The sequence below is a fragment of the Pantherophis guttatus genome, chromosome 3 (genome assembly GCF_059756535.1).
Source record: "Pantherophis guttatus breed Tessera chromosome 3, ASM5975653v1, whole genome shotgun sequence".
In the NCBI taxonomy this organism is placed as follows: Eukaryota; Metazoa; Chordata; class Lepidosauria; order Squamata; family Colubridae; genus Pantherophis; species Pantherophis guttatus.
Window position 1 is genome coordinate 87383025 of NC_142065.1, and position 15960 is coordinate 87398984.

Sequence of the window (15960 nt, forward strand, 5' to 3'; positions counted from 1 at the left end):
CTTCAAGATTGCCATTTCAGCCACCAAACCTAGCTTTTTTCCATATCTTCTAATCTCCTCTGGCTATCAGTTATTTCTGAAACTCATTGCTGGAAGATACGATGATGATCATCCCTTTCAGTGAGCTCCCAAATCAGCTCTGGCACAAAGAGGTGGAATAGCCAAGTTTTTGTTAAAACCGTCCCTTTCCAGTTAAAAATCAAAATCACTCTAGTTGATTATTTTCCAACCAAATCAGCTTAGGCTCGGGGTCGTTGTATTGTTGAATTATGCTAAATTGACCCAGAGGCGGTCCCGAATGAGAATGATGCATTGTTACTAAGACCATAAAAGAATCAGAGGGACTTTCCAAGAATGCATATATGTATAATGTAGAAACTGTATCTGACGTTGCTGGCTCGGCCTTCATCTATGCCTACAACTTACAGGAACTCCCTAGCTCCTTAGGGAGCAGGCAAGGAAATGGCCTTTGATTCTGTGACATCTACTCGTTTTCTACATTTCCCTCTTCCATTGCCTGTCCTTACACTTGGTGAACTCTAAGGAAGAGACCTCCTTAGCGTCTGCATCTTGGTCTAAGTATCCTCCCAGGAAAAAGAACTAGTAGAGCTACGTGCCAACTGCTGTGTTCCAGGAGCTAAGCCTACGCAGCTCAGAATCTGTGTTACGAGAAGGGATAACTATTTGGTCTAGCCAAGAGAAAAGAGAAAGTTTTCTTTAAAACAAAACAAAACAAAAATTCCCAGCCAGGGAAACCCCTCTGGCCCAGAATCTCTAGTTATTATCAGCAATCTCTCTCAGTTAACTCACCATTTTTTTTAGGAAAGAGGCCTCAAAGGAACAGTTACTGATTTCGTTTTTCTTTTGTTCTCAACTTCATTCTTTGTTTTTGTCCACATTCTTTTGACATGATTAATGAAGATTTGCAGAAAACTGCAAGACAGGAGGGCAGAAGATATCCAGTAACATAGATCATGGAGTTAGGGTTTTGAATTTAAGAAATTATGTGTACTTGTGGAAAACCGTAGGGACATTAATCTTCTTCCTCACAAATTAAGCCATAATCAGTTTGTGTGTTTAAAGAAAAATGTAGTAGCAAACATATTCTCCTGTGCCAGCATAAACAAACCAGCTTAATAATCAAGGAAACAAACCTGTCACATAATGTAATTAAAGTCAATTTTTCCAATTAAATAAAGACTGGTCACTCTAAACCAGCCTTCCCTAACTTGGTGTCCTGCATCTGTGTTGGAGTAGTGCTGCCCGCAAACTTAGCCATGCTGCTATCTGGGTTTGTTTGGAGTTGTAGTCACATTTTAAAGGGATTGATTGAACAAATTGAGGAATGTTTTTCTAACTCCTTGGCTGCTCTGGCTTTAGAGTGAAAATCTTGCATCGAAACAACAATTAGGCATGCTGGTTAGCATGAAGTGGCAGACATGCTTAGTGTTGCCTATGTATACACTCCATTAATTTCTATGCATTCTCCTTAGGTCTTTGATTTTTCACTAGACTTTGATGATGTTGCAGTACTAAATGGAATGCATGATGGGAGACATGTTTCCTGGGATCCAACCTCAGTTGTTTAAGTGCAAGGTTTGTCTGATTTCTTATTGCAAGTACTGGGCAAGTTATTTATTAGGCCTTTCACTCTTAGCAATTCCTGCCAAATTACAGAGAATATAGAACTTCTGTGATCAGCCCATCGCTTTTGTTTCATCTATATTAGCTTTGTCTACAACCTTATACATATTTGGGGGGGGGGGAGAGATATTTGAAGCACGTCCCTGCTACAGAAGCATAATTTCCCTATTTCACTTACAATTGTGCTCTAAATTTCATAGAGAACATTTTTATAACTGCTTTATAGCTACTGAATTCATAGGTTCACTGATTTTCTTTTTTCATGCTGTGTTTTGATCTATTTCTTTGGTTTACATCCAAACCATTTAAAATAAGTATTTTAAATTTTAAAGCAAAGCCCCTTATTTTTCCAAAACAAAACAAACAAAAAAATAGCTCTGTGAGGTAGGTTGGACTAAGAATGGCCAAGGGAGATCTACTGTTGTGTCTCTTACAATTTAAGTTGCACTTCCTAGTGTTTCTTTACTTGGACCAGTTTAATACATAGTAAAATCAAGTATGCCTACATTAAATGGCAAACATTTTAAATGGCGGTAACTTTGTTAAATGGAGATTCTTTTCTGTTTTTTGTCCATAGGATTAATCCACTTTTATGCAGAATTTTACTATTTTAAATATTTGATTCATCTTCTCCTTATCTCATTTTTTTCATTACTCTTCCTTCTTGGTACATTATTTTCTTTCTGTTGCTTCTCCTTATTGATTAATTATTATTAATAATTAATATCTTTGGTGAGAGAGAAGTTCCCTGAGTATGGGCTTCTGCACGAGTCAGAAAGCTCATCAGACTAAACTTCCTATCCCCGTGACCAGTGGTGAAATCCTCCGCAGATTGCCACCGGTTCGCTGCCCGTGCATGCACAGTGCGTGCCAAAAGCACGTTTCATGCAAAAAAAGAAGGCTTGACAAGGTAAGTAGAACGGGGGTGCGGGGGGCAGCAGGGCTTCCTGCTTTCCAGCAAATATAAACTGTGCGGCACAGCTGATCATTGGAAATACCGCTTCGCCTGAACCAGTAGCTTTTTTTAAACTACTGGTTCGCCCAAACTGGTAGTTTTTATCGCTACCAGTTTGCCTGAGCCGGTGCGAACTGGTAGCATTTCACCCCTGCCCGTGACCAATCTGGATTGGATCCTGCATTAATTATTTTTAAAAACATTTTTCTCTGTCATTTTCTTTTAGCTTTAAGTTCTTCCTTTCCTACAAGCATTCTTTTCCTGCATGCCATTTTTGTGTTATGAGCCTCTAGCTATGCAGTGTTGCTGTTCTTCCAGTTTAATATGGGGTATTTTCAGTGTAGCGATTGGTGAATTTCCCAAGGTTCTTTCTCCTTTGACCAGCATTATTTTCCTCCATCTAATGAGTTTTGGATGTATGTATGTGTGTGAGTGTATACACACACACACACACACACACACACACACACACACACACACATACAACCTGGTCTACCCAAATATGGGAAGGAGCATACTGCTTCCTTTCGCCTTTCAGCCCCAATCCAGGAGCCCTCAGGCAGTTGCTTAATATGCAGGCAAGCCCTCACCCATAATTTGAGGTGCCCCGTCCCCTTGCGTATGCACGCGTGACACCCTCCCCCCACGCTCCACTTGCTTTTGGCATGGTGGGCCCAGAAGGCCTATTTTTCACTCTCCCCAGGCTCCAGAGTCTTTCTAGGAGCTTGGGGAGGGCAAAAACGGCCTTCCCCACCCCTCCCAGAGGCCCTCTGGAGACCGGAAACAGCCTGTTTCTCAATTTCCGGTGGGCCCAGAAGGCCCAAAAATCAGCTGGCCAGCGCACATATGCACGCTGGAGCTGAGGTAGGGCAACGCTCGCGTGCCCACAGATATGGATCCACGTGCCACAGGTGGCACGTGTGCCATAGGTTCACCATCATGGGTCTAGAATCTGTTAGTCGAAACTGTGTGAGTCCATGGGTATCACTTTGCATTTCGTTTGAGCCAGGTCATTTTATTGCTTTACTTTTTTCTGCAGTACCTCAGCAATAATGGGTATCTCTATTCCTTCAACAACACACCAACATTATAGACTAAATCTAGGTTGTCAAAGAAGAGCAAAGTAATCCTTTTCCATGGTTTATGTCTTATGAAACAAGAGGATTCAGCAGGAAGTACACTTAGTTCTATAATATGCAAAGAACATGTGGTAATTGCTCCAATATTTTTTACATTTTAGATTCAGTAAAAGTCTCTGCACGTGCCTCACAAATATCATTTGTCAAAAAACTCCACTTATCTATCATCCAATTCTTGTGATTTTTGCAATTCTAGAATTTAGAGTTAAAAGGAAAAGGATATGCACCAATATATGATATGAAACACCTACATGCAGGCTTACAGTGTTCAGGAAGAATGAAAAAGTACAACAGGAGGAAGGAGGGGTTGAAACAGGCAGGCAAATATTAGAGACGCCAGAAAACTTGCTAATAGTATCATATCTATTGTAACAGACTGTTTTCCTAATTGGTTACAGCTATTTCTCCTGAATATATAGACCGTCATTAGATATAGTTCCAGATAAATTCACATTTGTTTATTCTGTCATAAAACTTCAACCTTCTCAGCCTTCAGCAAATCCTCCAGGTGTATTGGAACTAGGACTCCATGAATTCTTAGATGAATAGTTTTCCAACACATTTGGAAAACAACAGATTTTCTTCCATGTCTACAACCACTTTACTTCATTGTTATGCATGAAGTCTAATACATACATATGTACATACTTGGGGGCATCTTGAGAGAAAACCTTCTCTCAACATCATGATGGGCTGTGTTTCAAGTTTCACTAAAAGCTAGTTTAGCTTTTACTCAATCCGACCGTGCTCTTGGAACCTTATTTAAAAGCGTATATTAATAATGGCTTATAATGCAATTGACTTTTGGAAAGCTCTATTCGATTATCAACTTGGTATTTGGTAAGTAGTCACATTGGCCTGATATTTTAGGAGTTCCTGTGTCCAGAAGAGTATGGAAAGTCTGACTGTGATTTATATTGTTTTAGGACTTCCTGGAGCAGTTTTCCCACTGCTGTGCTGTTTTAGTCGTATCACAAAAAAACATGTTCCTTGCTTTTTATCAATACCCAGCTTGCAGTGGGTTGGTATTGTTTGTCCCTGAAGCTTTTTTACTACAGACTTCAGAGACTTTTTTTCTCTTGATTACACTTTCCAGAAGGTTCTGTCAGCATTTCAAACAAAGTTCAAGATTGTCTCTTGAGATATATATGTATTCATGTTTTAAGAGTTCATTTATGTGTTTTAAATTCATTTCTCCCCCCCCTTTCTCTTTCAGTGTATCTTAAAGTAATCTTCATATTATATTTATGCATAATATTAAGCTACGATATTTAACCATACTGTTTTAACCAATAAGCCATAGCTGCCAATTTCCCTCATTATTCTATGCCAAACGGAACCATTATGTGATTGCAGGCTTAGCTTGGACTCACTTAAATCATTCTTTTAAATACAACAGTGTGCAAAACAGACCAAGAAATGTGGTAATTTATGGTCAGGATTGACCCCCGAGAAACCCAACATTCTTGGATTACTTACCTTATACCAGCTAGAAAAGAAGGTTACTTTTCATTGTCTGAACAAAGATTATAGTTTATAGAGTGACTCTGTAGAATGGGGCTTTTTTAGGTACTCCATTGCTAATAAATAAAGATTTTTTTTTTTAAAGGCAGCTGGTCAGCTTTTACAAAGGAGGCTGAGGCACTGGCTAAGGTAGTGAGGATTATACACTCAAGAATGATCTACAGAGCAATTAGTTGTTGACAAATAAAATTACTTACAATGTGTGTTCATGCACTGTATTTACATTTTGAGTTTCTAGATTTAGAAAGATATTTATCTTGAAAAGGGTTATGGCATGTCCTTTCCTTAAGAGTTTTTTTTCCTCTTGCGTCTAGCCATAATTGATAACTATGGTCAAGGTTTCTAGCCTTCTCCTTTTGGAAGAGAGGCAACAATTGAATGTTCTAAAAGAAATGGATTATTGGATTCCTTTCAATCAGGTTTCAGCAAACTGGATTTACTGTCAACTATTTTGACAGTGAAAGGGATAGCATTTCCGCAAGAAACCAACTCTTTGACTTGAGTATTCTTGTCTCAAAGCTATTGCTCAGTGGTTAAATAGAGGCTTTGCCACGTTCCAGTTGGTGCACCAGTTGCTGCCTATCTGGAGTGGTAACAGAAGCTCCCGACCATAATTCACACCCTCATTGTTACCAAATGGATTACTATAGTGCCATTTATATGGAGCTTGTAACCTACAGTTGACACATAATCCAGCAGTTTGTTTACTGAGCAAGGAATATATTAACCCACTCTTTTGAGCCTTATATAACTTGTGAACTACGGTATATTGTGGGCTGCCAAGTATCTTTTAATTGTAACAATATAAAAATTAAATGAACCAAGAAACGTGACATGGAGAGTGATTAATTGATTGATTGATTGATTGATTCTCTTTGGAGAGTGACTATGAAGACACTGTTTATATAACCAGTATTTTGTGGTAGCACTGAATTTTTGCGCAACAAACTCTAGTATGTATAAATTCAGATTTCTAAATGCATGCATGATCTGTGGAACTCTGGCCCTATCATCTCAGAAGATATTCACTGTTGGATTTAGAATACGAGTATATTCTTCAAGGTTAGGTATTTACCCAGTTAAAGATCCCATCTCTGTTCTTGCAACTTAAGATGTGGCTACTCCACATTGTTGCTTTTATGTTTCAGGCCAGCATTAAATATGTTTTAGGGAGGGATATAAACATGGCATATTTGTGTACCTACATGTGCTAATTCAGCAAGGAAATTATGTGAGAGGCTCCTTTACTAGTACACTTCCCTTCAATTACTGAAAGTAACAGTTGTGCTTAACGATTTCTTGTTCCTAGGTTCCATTTTGTTCTCACCACAAATGCTGCCTCCATATATTTACTGTGAGTAAAACCACTTAATGCATACATGTACAGGCCTCCCCTATGAAACAAGTCCTTTGGTAGCACAATTGGTGGCTTGATCTCTTGCAGAAGTGGGTGAGAGGCCTTAAGGGCACAAAATGAAATAACTCTATAGAACATGAAGCTGTGGAGTGGGTATTAGAAAGTTGAAATGTTACAGTCAACTCATTTGGAATGTTTATCTGAGAAGCTGTTTTGCCTACCCCATAGAGCAGGGGTGGGGGAACCATGGCCCTTTTATGACCTTTGGACTTCAACTCCCAGAATTCTTGAGCCAGCATAGCTAGCTCAGGAATTCTGGGAGTTGAAGTCTACAATTCATAAAGGGGGCAGAGTCCCCCACCTTTGCCATGGAGCAAAGATGCCCAACCTAGAGCCTTAAAGTTACACACATCCTGCCTCCCCCCCCCCCCACCCCCGATAAAACTTCCCAACACCTACTCAAGCATGCAACCTGATCCTAACTTTTAATCTGAATGAAGGAACAGAATATTGGACTCATTGAATTTATCATTATTTCCTTTGAATTTTATTACATTTTAAAATTACTGTAAGCTATTGAATTACAATATATTACATTATCTCAATATATGACCAGTTTCTTAAAACTGTTCAGAATTATGACAGACCTGGAAAAAAGTACTTAAACCTGGTCTTGAAGTTACGATTGCTGCACCAACCTTGTGGTCGTGTGATCACATTTTGTGACCTTTTTTGCTATTTTGCAGCAAAAATGCCAATTGGATAAGCTGGTTTCAGATTTATAGCCACATGATTTGCTTAATGACTACAGTGATTTGCTTAACAACCATTGTAAAAACAATTGTAAAATCAAGTCCATTCACATGTCACTTGATTTACAAATGTAGACTTACAGATAACATCTCAGGCTCAATTGTAGTCTTATCTGTATGAAGTTGCCAGGTGCTATTTAGATCATCTAAATTAAGGATGTGAATCCTCAATGCAGGAACTCTGATTTAGGTACATATACATAACTAAACATATACATACAAGTTTTGAATTCAAACTCCAATTTTCAAGCATCCTGTGGTGGCGTAGTGGTTAGAATGCAGTATTGCAGGCTGTTTCCTGCCAGGAGTTCGCTTCTGACAATCTCATGGTTGACTCAGCCTTCCGTCCTTCTGAGGTTGGTAAAATGAGGACCCAAATTGTTGGTGGCAATATGCTGACTCTGTCTAACTGCTCTCTAAACTGCTTAGAGAGAGCTGTAAAGCACTGTGAAGCAGTATATAAGTCTAAGTGCTGTTGCTGCTATTGCTATCTCAGACAGATAGCTATCTAACCTTCACTTGAATATATCTATTGATGTGTTCATTGGAAAACCTGATGCCCACCATTTTTTAATTACCATTCTCACAAGAACCACTCAGCATGACCAGTGGTTGGGGACTATAGGTTTGGTAATTCAAAACATCTGGAGGATGCCAAGTTGCTAATCACTATTCTAAGTAATCTGAATGAGAGTATTAAACAAATAAAAGAGGAAGAATAGAGTGCCCCACCTCTATTAGAAGTTTCATATAGTGCTGCTGTTCAAGATATGCACGAGCAGTATGAAATCCCAATTGTGTTAGAAGCAAAAATACACTGCCAAGGGAGCCAGCTGTATTTTAAAAGACAATTCTAAATATGCAGATTAGAAAACAACCTCCACCATGTTTTCTGTTAACAGAGTATCCAGAATATCATTCACTGGTGAAGATTATTTTATCACATATGACAAAAATGTACATACAAGTATTATTCCCATATAAAATCAATTTCAGCTTCATTCTAGCCATACATACTTCAAATGTGGATTGATATTTATCCTGAGGCTACTTACAAAAGCTGTAATTTTGTGTGTGTCTGTTTATAGCCTTCAAATGTTGATATAAATAAAACAAATGACACGCATCTGAGTAAACTTTCATAGGAAGGCATGTTTACATTTGGGGAATGTATTTTCATCAGAGCAATTAACATGACCGAAATATTCCATACCATCTAAATCAGGCGTGTCTGACCTGCAGGCCACATATGGTCCTAGACACCTAGTAATGCCGCCCCACAAGATAATAAAAATATTTTTTAAAAAGGAAGTTTGTTATTTATATCATTAACTATATTGTATATTTTATACGCAGCCCAATACAATTCGTCTTCACTCAATGGGGCTCAGGCAAGCCAAAATGTTGGACAACCATGATCTAAATTCAATGCATTAATATTTTTTAATGTGTTCATCTCATATTTTCTGCTGCATGCTTGCTTAGCATTGAAGAGGGGTTTCATTTTGCACAATTTTTTGAAGACCTGAAGCCCTTATCTTTTATTTTATTGTTCTACTATTTGGCAAAGAGATTCTGGGATTCCCAGGAAGTGGATACCTTATGATATACCAGAAATACTGTAAGTGAAGTCACATTTTTTCTGAAAAATTAAAATCCCAAAGATAGAGGTGCCACAAAAAGTAATTTAGGATGCTCATTCCTGTTTAGAAGAAAATACCTTCTGAGGGGCCCCTTTAATATTCCTGAGAGACAGACAGAGTATGAAAGCTATTATTCAGTATCACATAGGAGCTAGTTGACCATTCATGCATGTGTTTTGGACCTTTGGATACTCTTTTCTTTGAATCTAAATTTTTGAACTTAGAACTTCCAAATATGAAGCTTTGCTTCTTAATTCCAAAATGTGGAGGTTGGCCTTTGTTATTCCATTTATGACATATTGTTTTATGAACTGACTATGATCATACATTTGTGGCAGAAAATTCTACAGGACTATTACAAAATACGTTGTGTTGACTCCGTACAGACTTCCATTCATACTGCTGGCTTCCACTATGACTTGGCCTCTAAAATGGCATTTTTCAATTGGTGAATTGATCTAAAATGAACAACAAAGTTATCTTCTTTTTCATATTTCTCATTTTGCTGGCTGTTTAGTTTGTTCTGGTGGAGCTATTAAGAGTGGAGCCAGACTTAATCTATATTGCCCAATGCCCATCCTTTATTTCCATAGTAGTTCTGCAGCTTATGATTATAAAAAAAACCAGGGTTTTTTTTTTATTACAATATGAAGGGACTTTGAGGTTTTCTGAGGATGGAAAAGTCAGATTATGAGTGAATGGTGAGTATTTTTATAATATTGATGCTTTAGTACCAAAAACTACATTCTGATTCAAATTACATCCCATTCCCACAGCCAACTTAAAATTAGACCTGTCAATCCTCCAGTCTTTTGGACGGGATAAATTTTCTAAGAGCCTATCTTCTGAGTGATAATTACAATCATCAGTGGTAAATGGCACATTTCTCTCTTGGGTTGGATGAGAACATCCCATATTTATCATCCCTTTCAAAGGCAGGGTATTTGAGGGTGTATCCTGGCAATTGCAAAGGGAATTAATTTGAAAGGGTATAGTGGCCTGGGTCGTTCCAGTTGTAGCCCAGCAGCTTCTCTCTCTCTCTCGCCCCCTCCCTCTTTTTTAAAAACTCAATATAAAAATTCAGGTGTTGGATTAATATGTTTCCTTTTTCTCTAGAATGTCTGATATCATTTCACTCCAAAGCATATGAAAATACAAGAAATAGTAACCATCTTTTGACCAAAGCCTGTTTTTTTTTAACCACCTATGGCAGCAGCTTTAACATAATTTTTCAAGGGATGGGGAGAATAAGTGATTCCATCAGGCGTATTTCCTATGAATTTGGGAATATTTTTTTTCCAAATCAAATTCCAATTCAGTGACATCCACAGAGGGGTCAAAGCAGACAAAATAGTGGGTGGAGCAGCACTCATCTTTGTTGTGGATGTAACACTGATACACTGATGCAAAAGTAGTAAGGTTTGGATTGCAGTATTTCCAGTTTCAGGAGAAAAGCTTTGGGATGCCCACAATTTTGAACCAGAAGTTTTTCTGAGAGATTTTCTTTCAGTTCCTTGCTTTAGCTCTATTTTTTACATGTTTGTTTCCATCTAAACAAAACTTCTCTGAGGTAGCACAATTAAATAAATCAGCTGAACATAATTGGGCTCTTCTTAGGCTTTGCACATAGGGAATCTAGAAGATTGATTGCATTTTAATCATGATACTTGGAAAAGAAATAACAATTATGCAGGTCCCTGAAATTTGGTGGCAAGGCTGCCTTCTTCAAATACTGAAGTGAAAACGTCACAAATTTTAGCTAGAGCGGTAATGGCAATGATTTTGAAAGAAGAAAATAGCAAAATCAGTTTTAAAAAGTGAACGGGAAGAATGTGGCCCTTTTCTAAGGCTGTCTACCCAGAATTTTCTGTTCCCATTTGGATCTTAATTTTCTCCTTATTTTTATGTGGCCTGTACTTTTCACCTCCGTCTTTGTTGCATCTCCCCCTCCTCCTCCATCCACATCTTGATGAAATGTAGCTCAGACCCTCAGTTGAACAAAAAAAATAAAACCAATGGTGGCTTTAAAATGCACACGTCAGGGATTTCTAACCAAGCTCCCATATGATTGCAGAGAGTTGAAGATGCTCAGGCCCCTTTCCTAGCCCACAACTGAGGCTAGAAGATAATTATGTCACTGCTACATAGGCAGTAAACAGGCTGCAGTAATTATAAGTTCAGAAGCCCTCAGAGTCAAAATATATGTGTTACTGGCCTGATATGCTCTGGTAAATACCAGTCTGTTTCCTTTTAAAGTGGTACAATGATATTACGTTGACAGGAAAGCTAGTGACAACTCTTTTTCGAAAGCTCTGTTCCTGGATGAAAATTGTTTTGTGGATGTATAAACAAAGCCTGCCCGTGGTCAAAACGTTTTGTACTATCTGCCAAGAACGAGCCTGTTTTATTTTCAGATGACTCCTACTTTACTCAGGAAGGCTCCAATGAAGGCAACTGCTTTGGTTCTTGAATATGTTCTCAGGTTTCTGAAAAATTCAGTACTTCTGAGGGAAAAACTGAATTTATTCCCATAAGTCTCTGTTAGAGTTGTGTGAAATATCTGAGGAAACCTTCCTTTATCTTTCCCTTACAGGAGCATCTTTTCTCTTTCAATATCTCATTTGGAGAATTAAAACAGATATCTGGCATTCATCAAAAGGCCCTAAATCTGAAAGGAGCTGGATTTAGAAGGATAGCTGTTTGCACTAGTATCACTAATTTTCGAGAGCTCAATCAAAACAGACACATTAGAATCAGTTATTAGATTTTTAACACTTTGTTTTCATGTATTAGTAGCATGGGGGCTTCATTTGTACATATGTGTGTCTGTGTAAAATTGTGTTAAAACTTTTCAAAAAGATACACACTAATACAAATATAAAATAAGGAAGAAAAGAGAAAAAGAAAAAAGAGAAACCAAAAAGTACAAGAAAAGAAAGAAGTTAAAGAAAAATAGGAAAGGAAAAAGATACAACGCAGTGGTTTCCAATATTCTTCACAGCAGTTAAAAGTACATTTATATTTTAACATCTCTTTCTAAAGTTACATTATAATACCCTTCTTTCTATAATCTATCACATCTAATAATCAAAACAATAAATCACAAGTTCATTTTTTTTTCATTTTAATGCAAAATTCCCTAAGAAGTTTCTAGTAAATGTAAATAGTGCCTTTTCTCTAATCAAAGAATTTAGTTTATCCATCTCGGAAAGATCTGTCAATTCCACCAACTATTCCTCCCTAGTGGATAGTGTCGAATCCTTCTCCCTTGGTGCATATAGTAATCTTGCTGCCATAAACATATATTGAAATAATCCTCCATGGCAGAGGCTTCATTTGTTTTTGTCATTTGAAAAGCAAATTACAGCCTTTTAGTTTTGAAGACATCTTGCTTTTATTTCATTTTCATACTGCTTCATTTGGATTGTAGGCTGAGATTATTTAAGAAGGCAGAGAATTAAATGTTAATCCCTAATAGATTAATTGAAAGAACAATATTCAAATGATGCAATTTGAGTTGAAGGGAAAAGTTGGAAGTATTATCTGGTTAGATGCCAGCTTGGCAATATTAGCAAAAATCATAATATTTCTTTGATATAATGCTTGCATCTGAATCACAATGCCTGGAAGATTTTAGGTGGTAAAAGTTGCATTCAGCTGGCGCAACTTGTCATTTCATCCATTTTTATCATGCATCCTTTTTTAATGGAACATTTTTGGAACTATTCTGTTTTGTTTTTAATAATCATTTCTTTTCCATTTTATTTGAAAGATTGATGGACATTTAGTTTTCAGTTGTCTTATCGTATTTTTATGGCTCTGTTTCCCATTTAATTAACTACTGTTTATGGACCAGAGAGAAATTTCTTTAACAATCAGCTCTTACAGGAGAATTTAATTAGGACAAGGCATTTACTTGCATGATTTTTCCTTCTAAGAATTTCTGTTTCTTTTGTTTTTAGAGATAACTCTCAGATTCAATTAATATAACAGCAATATATTTGAAAAACCTGTATTCTGTAACAAATGAATTTATTTCATTTTACATACTTGATACCATTATAGTTCAAATATAAAAATACCATAATAGTAACAATATGAAAAAGGTAGTATATCAATGGAGATTCAATTATGTCTTATAACTTGAAATATTATTTAAGCTCTCATAATGCCTAAACAAAAGTGTCTTTTAAGTAAATTTGAGTGTTTCTTCTATTGGGCAGTCAGGGTTCCTGACCACTGAATTTTGGACATGGCAGCCTTTTAAGACACTTGAAAACCTGTGTAAAGTTTTGCTTCCCCAGAAATGGACAGTTCTTTCATCTTGCTATGACTTCTGATCAAATTCATTTTGAAGATTTTTTAAACTGGGAGGGATTGGGGAGGAGAATCTATTTGCTGGAGATGAATGTATCATAGGTCTACTCACCAGGAACAACAGCAATTTTCCTCACAGACTTCCATATCCAAGCTTGAAGGAAAAACACCTATCTATCTCTCCAATACAAGTAACAGTAGTTTATATGCAGAACAAAAATTGATGATGCAATGGATTGATTGTAAAAAACATTTATTACAATGTATTGAAATTATTCTTTCATTATTGATTTCCAGGTCTTTGATTTTAGGCTTGCAAAAGAAGATATGGAATTGCTCGACTCCATGAACGTCAACAGAAAGTTGGTCTATCTAACCTATCCATTATGGAAGGGATAACCCATGGAGTGGTTACAGAATAGAGTGGCTGAGAACACAATGGCTTCTGGATTTCCTCAAGCTTGTCCCTGGTATTTATGATACTTAATGCATTCAGAGCTAATGCAACTTAAGTACTTTTTGCACAAACCAAATCTTTCCTTATTAACAAATTATTAGGCTACTGTATGGAGTGTTCTCATTTCCAAGCTCTCATTTAAAAGACTTTTCGGGAAGTTGTAAGTTACTCTTGAACCTAACTAGAAATGAACAAAAAAAAAGTCATTGCTAAACTTAACACAGCTGGATCCCTGTTGGTTTTGGCCATGTGTGAGACAATTTGGAGTTTGGAACTGTGTGGTAATGAAAATTAATGTTAATAGTATTAATGTCTGATTAATATATTATTCTATCTACTCTTTTTTTGCATGGAGGTAACCAAATGAGTTTAGAACCATAAATTACTATCACACAATTGTAGTCCATTTTATTGTCAATAAACAAGTTTAAACCAATGTTCTGGGAAGATTCATTTTAATCAAAACTTGTGAGGAACAGGTACTTATCAAGGCAGTTTATGAAAAAATACTTGCTACACATTTTCAGATATTAACAATAGCTATACTGCAACTTTGATACTTTAATGCCGAATTTGAACAAAGTATATAGAACTGATTAACTTTGTAGTACAATTGTGGGTTGTAGTAAGCATGGATGTGATTATTCTTGAGTGCCAGAGATGTAATATTAATGCAATATCGGGTTTTCAATTGTATAGAATGTGAAGGATGTGTGTTTGTGTTTTATTTTTATAGTTATAATGTACACTGAAGGTGGCATTTAATTTTGTTGTATGAGGTGCAGTGACAATAAAGTTAAAGTTAAAGTAAAGTAAAGTAAAGTAAAGTAAAAAAGTAAAGTAAAGTAAAGTAAAAGTTTCTGTGAACCTGCTGTATACCTAAATGTTATTTTGCTACTGATTGCATTATGTATTTTAACTTTCATATAATTACATATAGATAATATGGTTCTATAATACTGCAAGCTGACATAGGAGAGTCTGCTGTGGTCTATAAACACATATTTCTCTTCCTGAATTGTATTATGCAAAGTTCTGAATTTTTCCAAAGTCCTGAAATTTTCCCTCCACAAAGGGTGTTTGTATAGAGTTGAAATATCCTATGAGATAACCACATCCAAAGACATGTCCACCAGGAACAGCTTTTTTGAACATTTTTAAAATCTTTATGCTATTTGGGGAATGTATGTTGGCTCCCTTAATATATAGAAGTAATAGATTCAAATTCAAATTTAAGATGGGTTTTACATACTTTTAAATTGGGACAAAAAGCTAAAGTATCTCATAGTTCTAATCTATTTTTCTCCTCTGCAAAGTCGAACTCTTATCCTTTATGTAACCCAGATGAAATAAAATATGTGGGAAATAGTTGAGTACAGGCTGTCTTTGACTTACAACCATTTGTTTAGTGACTGAAATTACAACAGTACTAAAAAAAAGTGATTTATGACTGGTTCTCGCACTTACTACAACCCCAATATCCCCAGTCAGGTGATCAAAATTCAGGCAATTGGCAATTGGCATGTATTTATAACAGTTGCAGTATCCCAAGTACTTGTGATAGGCTTTTGCTACCTTCTCCACTGGCTTCCAACAAACAAAGTCTGGGGGAAAGTGGATTCACATAACAACTGCATGATTCACTCAATAACTTCAGTGATTCACTTAACTGTGGCAAAAAAAAAAAGATTGTAGAATCGGTCATGACTCACTCAGCAAACAACCTGCTTAGCAACAGAAAATTTGGTTCAAATTGTGATCGTAAATTGAGGACTTATGTTCCCTATGTGCTATTTTATCATTTTAAAATGTAAAGTTCTGTGTCTGATTTGAGCTAGACCTCTATTTAATTATAAGAATCTGTCACCAGTTTAGACAGCTTTGATTGACCTCAGCAAAGATGTGAAACCTGTACAATGTCAAATACTAGATTACAGTCTTCAGAGACTTGATGGCTAATCTTATGAAGGCTGGAATTCAACAAGTTGACCCTCTTGCATTATGAACAATGGCTATGAAGATTGGGATTAATTTAAAGCAAAAAGAGACAATACTGTATTTTTTCACAAATCAAAATCATCACATTTTACCATACAAACAATATCTTAACTT

General features: G+C 36.6%; 1 protein-coding gene across 2 annotated transcripts in view; it reads left to right on the top strand.

Annotated features, from left to right (window-relative positions):
• Window positions 1–14284, top strand: part of LOC117677270 (uncharacterized) — a 72072-nt gene extending 57788 nt beyond the window's left edge. The window contains exons 7-8 of one of the 2 annotated variants that reach the window (XM_034437362.3): window positions 1494–1596; window positions 13689–14284. In XM_034437362.3, coding sequence (XP_034293253.1) covers window positions 1494–1589 — 96 coding nt within the window. In that variant the 3' untranslated portion in view covers window positions 1590–1596; window positions 13689–14284. The remainder of the gene's footprint in view (window positions 1–1493; window positions 1597–13688) is intronic. The other variant, XM_034437361.3, reaches the window with a different exon arrangement.
• Window positions 14285–15960: the final 1676 nt, after the last annotated feature.